This window comes from Chanos chanos, chromosome 9 (genome assembly GCF_902362185.1).
Source record: "Chanos chanos chromosome 9, fChaCha1.1, whole genome shotgun sequence".
NCBI classification, from domain to species: domain Eukaryota; kingdom Metazoa; phylum Chordata; class Actinopteri; order Gonorynchiformes; family Chanidae; genus Chanos; species Chanos chanos.
Genome location: NC_044503.1, coordinates 6093041 through 6100929, shown reverse-complemented (window position 1 = coordinate 6100929; position 7889 = coordinate 6093041). Strand labels below are relative to the sequence as shown.

Here is a 7889-nt window from a genome sequence, read left to right as displayed (position 1 = left end):
GTGCCCATATAGAATATCAATATTTATTACTGCTGCCGGTGATTTGGATATGGATCCGACTCTGGATCTTTGTCTGTAGTGATGATCTGAACTTTCCCGAATATACCTATGATAGCACGACATCAATAGATAGAAATATTTCACAAAGCTGAGAATATAAGGACATTTTTTTTTTCTTGTTTTTTTTTACTTAATAGGTTAAATTAGACAAGATTCTGCAAAGATGATGACCTCCGAAGCCATTCTTTCTTTCTTTATATGATTTTTGTAAATGAATCGTAAATCGAGGCCTTGCCACACGCATCTCACCATCACTCTGTATCGCTCGGAAAGAGCAGTCCAGACACTTTTTTTTTTTTTGCCGTTTCTTTTAAATCATAGCCATTGATTGTACCATATTTTGAACATTAAAAGAGAAAGACCCTCTTATGAATTATGAGTTTTTTCATTATTTAAGTGTCGATCATTCTGATTGCTCATTACAATATTGAAATTGTGGGTGCGTTACAGTTTGTTTGATGTACATCATTATTGGTCTGGCTACTTAGCAGCAATTTTGGGAAGAGTTGGGGGCGGGTAGGGTCTAGTTTTCCATAGAGAGTTATTCAGCTGATGTAGATATTCACTTTTGCTCACCAGAGGAGATGATCAAACAATACTACAATCTTTTTTGAAAACTTAAATGCGTAGTGTCATGTATGTATCCTTTGCGACAACTAGACGCACCATAGAAACTTTTGCCGCTCTTACAGTAATTAGGGCCATCCTCTGATTTGTGGAATACATCCCTATCTGTTAATATATCAGGTCCTGGCCGTACCTAACCGATGAGCGGTGCACTCTAATTGTTATGACTAATAGCGACAACGCAGATGCAGATGCGCTGTAAAATATAAATAAGATACGTCCCACGAAGAGCCAAAATAATCCAGCTGCATAAATGGCTGTCTGTTGGCTCGTTAAACTAAATGTTCGCATCCCAAGCTCACTAAATTTGCATCAGCAAGACGTAATTTTTTGGGTCACCTCCAAATCATGCGGGTCCACCCAATTATTGCTGCCTGGCGTCGCTATAGCACCACAGCGGTACGTTGTGTAAAGAAATGTGCTGCCACCTGGCGGCTGAACTTGTCATTGATTTTCTCTCAGTTATTTACCTCTACTCACAGAACAAGCGTATATTAAGATATACGGTGTTTTTAATGGTTGTGTCTTTACTTCGGCTGAAATGTGAAACTTGAAATCTTTTCGCCCCTGTGCTGAAGGGGGAGGGTGAACCCTAAAACCTCGGTAAATAAGATATGGAGTCCGTGAACGAAGGTCAGTGTGTCATTTAAGATGTTGTTGAAGGACAGAGTCTAAATACACTACTCCCCTGACAGGAGGACATATAGCAGACATGTCATTGATGTCTGAACCATCTGGCATTAAAAAAGGCCCGTAGACATTTTTATTTAAATGTCTAAATTTACTTAAATATCTTTGTCATGGTTAATCACTGTAATAATAATCAATCATCACCACTGTTAATGGATCCCTACATATTATCACATTCAAGCATGAGTGTTACATCAGTTCATTTAACTTAAACCTATTGTTATTCAAACTAATGTCTATCAATTGCTTCTTTTTCGCTGTTTAATATCCTCTTCTAGATAAAATGTTAGATAAAACAAATACAGTTACTTGGCAAAAATCAAATAAATCAATCAAAATATTTCTCTGGCCCAGGTTTCATCCCATCCTCATGCACTGAATAGGGAAGGAGGGTTTAATCTGTTTGAGTATATCAGCTCACTACACTTTCTCCAGTTTACAGCTGTGCAGGGAGTCGTTTCCCACTTGTCCTCTGTCTGATTATTGCTCAAATTCAAGTCTCTCAGTTTTGAGAAGTCTGAACTCCAGAGAAACCCTGAGTATCACAGCCTTTCTCCGAGGTTTGACAAAAAGACACTGAGTGGAGCCCATAAGTAAATAACTGAGCTCCTGTATGCCATAGGACCCGGGGCCCAGTTGTTCAAATAGTTTCATCTGGGTCAGAATGATCCGGATTTAGAAATCCCATGTTTTGCTATCCAGGATCAAGTAATCCATCTTACTTTTGTGCTGGTTTTTCAAAGCGGCATTGGCTTGGATCACCCTGATCCAGATACAAACCTTTCAAGATTACCAAATCTGGATTACCAGTGCTCTAAATGGGACCACATATAACAATGTAGGCTACTAGCTATGTTGAGAACAAGAGGCAGAATAGCCAGCGTGGGGTCACTTTAAGTGTTTTTATCTGAAGAGACAGAAATAGTTAGAAACTAATTTAGCAGTCATAAGAAACTACTTTTAACTGGTTTATCTCTGATGATTGTGTCATTGTAATTAATACACAGTGGTAAATGACAGCTAAAATTAAATATATTATTTTTGATTGATATTGACAGCTGCTTGGGGGATTATTTATTGGGACAAAATCCTTTTTTTTTTTTAAATTTTACTTCACTGAAAGGCTTAGTAGGTTAATGTCCGTTTCATCTACTTTATCACTGTAACAGTTAAACAAATCAAGTGCAAAATATAAATAAACGTATATATACTACAAATGTTGTATTATTTGACTGATTTTAAAGTTTTACTGCATTTTGTTCTGACAGTGTTCTGTGCCCAGTTGTTCAGAAGTAATCTGATCAGATTTCAGCTATCAGGTTGGATCAAATCTTGAAAATGGGATGTTCAGAGGAAAAAAAGAATTCTGAAATGGGGTTAGATCACGTAATCCAACTTGGTTTCGATCGGGATCAAAGCTTCAGTGTGTGTTGTCCAAAACTTTTTAGTAGGATAGGGATACCTTTGATCCAAAAAATCCTGATCCCAGCAGAGGGGTGGATTCAGGGTGGATTTCAGGAAACAAAATGTAATAAAACTTAAAAATCGGTCACATAATACAACATTTGTATCATGTAGCATATATACATTAATTTATATTGGCACTTGATTTGTTTAACCATTTAACCACTCAGAGGTTTTCAGCTACCTATGTCTTTCGATCTATCTCATATGTTTAGCTATATAGGAAGCGAATGACACCGCAAAGGTTGGTATAAGTATCTTTGGCGCCATCTAGTGGTTGCACTAAAACGGTAGTTTCCTCTAATGACCACAGCTCCTCTCACAGTTGCTCTGCTTTTCCTCCCAATTAACTTGACCTGCTGAGATAGACTTGATTTCCACAAGCTCTCAAACCACCATGACAGAAATGCTGCTTCCCGCGGGCTGATGATAGATTTGGCTAATCTTAACAAAATGCTTTATCCATTCATTGGTCTTTGGTCATTCAAAATGTGCATGCTCACACATTTGTTAATTTAAATGTACTTTTGTTGGGTCCCTGTACCTAACCCTGCAAATCCTCAGCAAATCTCTCTCACACACACACACACACACACACACACACACACGCGCGTGCATACATACACACTTTCACAGGCTATGTCAACATCTGCATCCATCAACAAAAAAAAGACCTATCTACCTCAGCTTTGATTCCTCTCCCAAAGACATAGCTGTATTATGTCAGTCTGATTATGTATATTTATACTATAAATTTTATAGCATCTGTCACTGCCCTTGGGTTTTGTACTGAGGAATAACCAGAGACTAGGCTTTGACAGCCAGCTGTCTGGCAGTACAGTGTGATCTGACTCATTGCAGTGAAGGATTCGCTACACAGCCATTTTCTGGCAGTCACTTTTGAAATCATAAGGACAGGTTTCAATGGACTGTATTATTTGATTCTTTCAGATTACACTGCCTCCCTTCGTCAAGCAATCAGCAGTGACCTTTGCTGTTTAGAAGGGCATGCTGTTCATGCTCACATGGGCCGTAGGGTTTAGGTACTTCTAAAAATGCTAGCTAGCATGGTGCACAAAGCTTAACTGAGAAGTAGCCTACCTCAGTCATTACCCATAACTTCAGTCGGTATCTACAAATATTTAGTACAGTCATTTTCTCAAACTTGCACGTAACCCCCTCATAAAAGTCACTTTTTAAATAATGGACTGTTTGTAAAATTTAAACTTTGTCTAGTTTGCAACGATATCAATTTTCACATTGCAGCTGCTTGCATAAGTAATTCCCTTTGCCGTTCCTCGGTCCTACTGTAAGACAGATTCGTAAACCCAAAACTTGACTAAGAACACTCCTACAACGGAAGCTCTCATAATCTAAGATGGCGGCGTTGGTGGGTGAGTGTCAATGCAATCATCAGACACGCTTTTAAACTTCAAAACCGCGCTATACTTGTTACTACACATGCAATATCGTCAGCTAACATCATATCATAGTATTTTATAAAGAATGGAGTTTTCGTCTGGGTTCATTTTTCGTATAACAAATGATAGGATTCACTGACCTTGTTACCTTACCTAACAAGCGGGCTTGTTAGCCTCTTGGCTAAAAACAGAGACGAAATTTTAGTCGAACATACTAAAGTTGTATCCTGCAAGACAGTATTCTCAAATTACAATAATAGCGATTTTGCGTTTAGAATAGTGAATTGCAGGGTAATTTCAGTATTGTAAACGGGTAATAGCTGAATGTTGCGCTAGTATTTTAAATCGAGTGCGTTCTCTTTACATCAGAGCGTACATCGATGCGAGACTGCAAAGTCGGTTTACAGTGTAACAGCTTTGCGACATATCTGATTTGAACATAATCTAAATTTTCTGTATGACCATATATTTCTTTCCACAATAACATTTTGTGTCACGTATCAACGTTGCAAGCGGCTCTTTCACTATCTAAAATCTCTGTTTTCAGCTCATCGCCTTCCCACGCTTGGGTCATTTTCACTGAGGTAAGGAGATCTTTTCCTCCTGATTATTTAAACAATCTTTATTTATTGGTCCGTGTCCAGTTTAACTCTCTGACCCCAATGTTAAAGACAGCTGAAGATAAGATGAGAGTCTGCCAGGTGTAAGATAATCACACGTTACACAAGCGATAGCTTTTGAGTTGTACATACAACGTGTAAATGTTGTTTGCATAAGTCAGGCTGTTTACTCTATTTTCCAAAAATGCACTTAAAACCTCACCTAAACGTTTAGAAGACGTGACATAGGTTTCTCTTTATTGATAGTAAGTCTGATATGTTACCTGTATCTAACCCTTTCCACATAGACCCATCTCATCGTTTGCTGCCCAAAAGAAGGCAGTCCTCAATAACACAAACACTGACGATGCTAAAAGGTAAGAATTAGGCTCAAGGGATGTTTGTCATGCTTGCTTATTCTACATTCGGAATTTTGACAAGGCAGTCAAAGGTTGAGAACTGTTCCCTCAGTAGACCTTTAACACCAATCTAATCTGTTTGCAGCATTGTTCCAGTTCGGGAGAAAAGCACCGCTTTGGCCGCCACAGCACCCAGCAGCAAGGGAGAATACGTTATCACTAAACTCGATGACCTGGTGAATTGGGCACGCAGAGTGAGCATTTGATCTTTGGCCTTGGACGTTTTTTGTTTTTTTTTTTGTTTGTTTTTTTATTATCATTATTGAATATGATCATATTCACTCATATTGTGTTGCTGATATTGTTTGTGTAGAGTTCTCTATGGCCCATGACGTTTGGACTCGCGTGTTGTGCCGTGGAGATGATGCACATGGCGGCGCCGCGATATGACATGGACCGCTTCGGCGTTGTGTTCAGAGCCAGCCCCCGACAGGCTGATGTCATGATCGTGGCCGGAACCCTGACCAATAAGATGGCTCCTGCTCTGCGCAAGGTATGGGGGTTCATTTTGAAGCTTTTGTTATTATTATTATTTTTTTTTTTTTGCAAGTCTTTATTAATTAATGTTGTTTATTATTCCAAAGGTATAACAATGGTTTTAAATGTTGCGTTGTTGTCTGTCAGAACCTCCTGCATTTTAATGCAAGAATCACCCCTTGAGGACTTGTGTTGTTATATATTATTATTATTATTATTATTATTATATGTTTCTCTTTCATTAGGTGTATGATCAGATGCCTGAGCCCAGATATGTCATTTCCATGGGAAGGTAAATTCTAAGCCTCCAGCCTCCCAAACCATTAAGTAATCCGTCGGTGAGAGTTGCTTGGTGATTATGCAATGGCATAAGTGCACAAACACACAGCCTCTTTGCATAAGCTGCCAACGGGCTACCATAGACACCTAATAGGACTTAATTCCCACATCGCCCTAATCTGACATAGAACTTGGTAACATTCTGTGCTGCGTCCCATTTTGAGCTGATGAAATCACGTGTTTCTCGCAGCTGCGCCAACGGCGGAGGCTACTACCACTACTCATACGCTGTGGTCAGGGGCTGTGACCGGATTGTTCCAGTGGACATATATGTCCCAGGTACGGGCTCTTCATCTGTGTTACATGACAAGCTAAAGAGCTGATCCCGCATACTTTTGGACAAGCTAGTTCTCGTACGAACTGAATTATTATGTGAATGGCTCTTCTAATATAACAATATCGGGCTGCATTCTGATGATGAGAGAGGGTTGTTTTCTCAACGTTGTGTGTACACACTATAGTTTGTGTTGCTCTAAGGGTAGTGGACCTGTCATTAGGGGGTTGTTCATTTCAACATCACACATGACAGCTCACCGCTAATTTTTGCCTGAACAAGGCACTTAACCCTGGGGTCATTCCAAAGTTCTGTGACCTCTGAGATTGACGCTGCGTGAGTTACTCTGGTTAAGAGCATCAGTGAAATTGTACTTTTTTTCTGAGGTCTCAAATGTAATCTATGCAAAAAAAAATAGTTCTGTATTTTTCTGTTTTCTGTATTTTTAGAGCAGCATTCAGTAGGTGTGGATAGCCCAGCAAAACTTTGATCAAGGCCTGAGCGCATTTTATCCGGTTACTTAAGATAACTTTTTTTTTTTCTCTCTCTCTCTCTCTCTCTCTCTCTCTCCTTTTTCCCTAGGCTGTCCGCCCACTGCAGAGGCTTTGCTGTACGGAACCCTGCAGCTACAGAAAAAGATCAAGCGTGAGAAGAAGTTGAGAATCTGGTATCGCAAGTGAGCTGGCGTGGCGATGCGGGTTTTTGAGTTGTGCGTCTGGACTGTTGTAAATGTGTATTTAATGATGGTCGTTTGTTTTTACGTGGGAGGACAGACGGTCTTTTCTGGAGTCGCTCTGGACTGAGCTCTGCGCTCCTCTTCTTTGTAGTAATAATAAATGACTATCAGCTACTTCCCCATGACTTCTGAGTGTGGCTTGTCATTAAAAAGATCAACGGTTATTGGTTTTGTAGTATTGTATACTATATGTGGATGCACCAATCACACATTGATTGTCACATCAGAACAGGTAAAATCCAGACTTTTTGTATGGCCAGAAAAACTCTGTTCTAATTGGATTCACTTTGTGATGAGCAGGTTGATTTTATGGCTAAACTCTATTGAGCCACATTTTGAAATTCCAGTAGATAAGCAGCATATATTGGTTACACCTCATAAAAACAGAGGAACTAAAATACGTCCTCTGCTCTCCTGTCTGGTGAGTTTTTCCCCAGGACTCCTGCAGAGGGAGCTCTGGTAACTGTAATTACAGCATTCCTACTTGGCCACATTTGAGTCATTGTAGACCAGGGAGGTGTTACAGAAAGCGGGTTCAGTGAAAACTCAGTTTACTCAGAGCAAGTAGTAAACCTACTAACAGAACAGCCCTATGGCTTTGTTTTGCTAGGAGAATGAAGTCATAGGGCTCTTATATTAGGAGGTTTACTACTTCCTCTGAGTAAACTGAGTTTTCACTAAACACACTTTCTGGAATACCCTCCTGTTGTTAAAATATTTGCTCAGTACATAGCAAATGGTCCAGTGATGCACATTGTTTATTAGAAGTTGTAACCCCGTTAA

General features: G+C 39.6%; 1 protein-coding gene across 1 annotated transcript; it reads left to right on the top strand.

The window, feature by feature from the left end:
- The first annotated feature begins 4199 nt into the window (after window positions 1-4199).
- On the top strand, window positions 4200-7231 carry ndufs7 (NADH:ubiquinone oxidoreductase core subunit S7). The gene is made up of 8 exons (XM_030784238.1): window positions 4200-4235; window positions 4810-4846; window positions 5170-5238; window positions 5366-5474; window positions 5594-5773; window positions 6003-6049; window positions 6287-6375; window positions 6953-7231. The coding sequence occupies exons 1-8, from the start codon at window positions 4220-4222 to the stop codon at window positions 7048-7050; spliced, it is 645 nt and encodes a 214-aa protein (XP_030640098.1). The 5' UTR covers window positions 4200-4219; the 3' UTR covers window positions 7051-7231.
- Window positions 7232-7889: the final 658 nt, after the last annotated feature.

Excerpts from the sequence above, each read along its gene's own strand:
- ndufs7 (XM_030784238.1), top strand. Across the intron at positions 5,239-5,365 it reads AACACTGACGATGCTAAAAG|CATTGTTCCAGTTCGGGAGA; the intron begins GTAAGAATTAGG and ends ATCTGTTTGCAG. Across the intron at positions 6,376-6,952 it reads AGTGGACATATATGTCCCAG|GCTGTCCGCCCACTGCAGAG; the intron begins GTACGGGCTCTT and ends CTTTTTCCCTAG.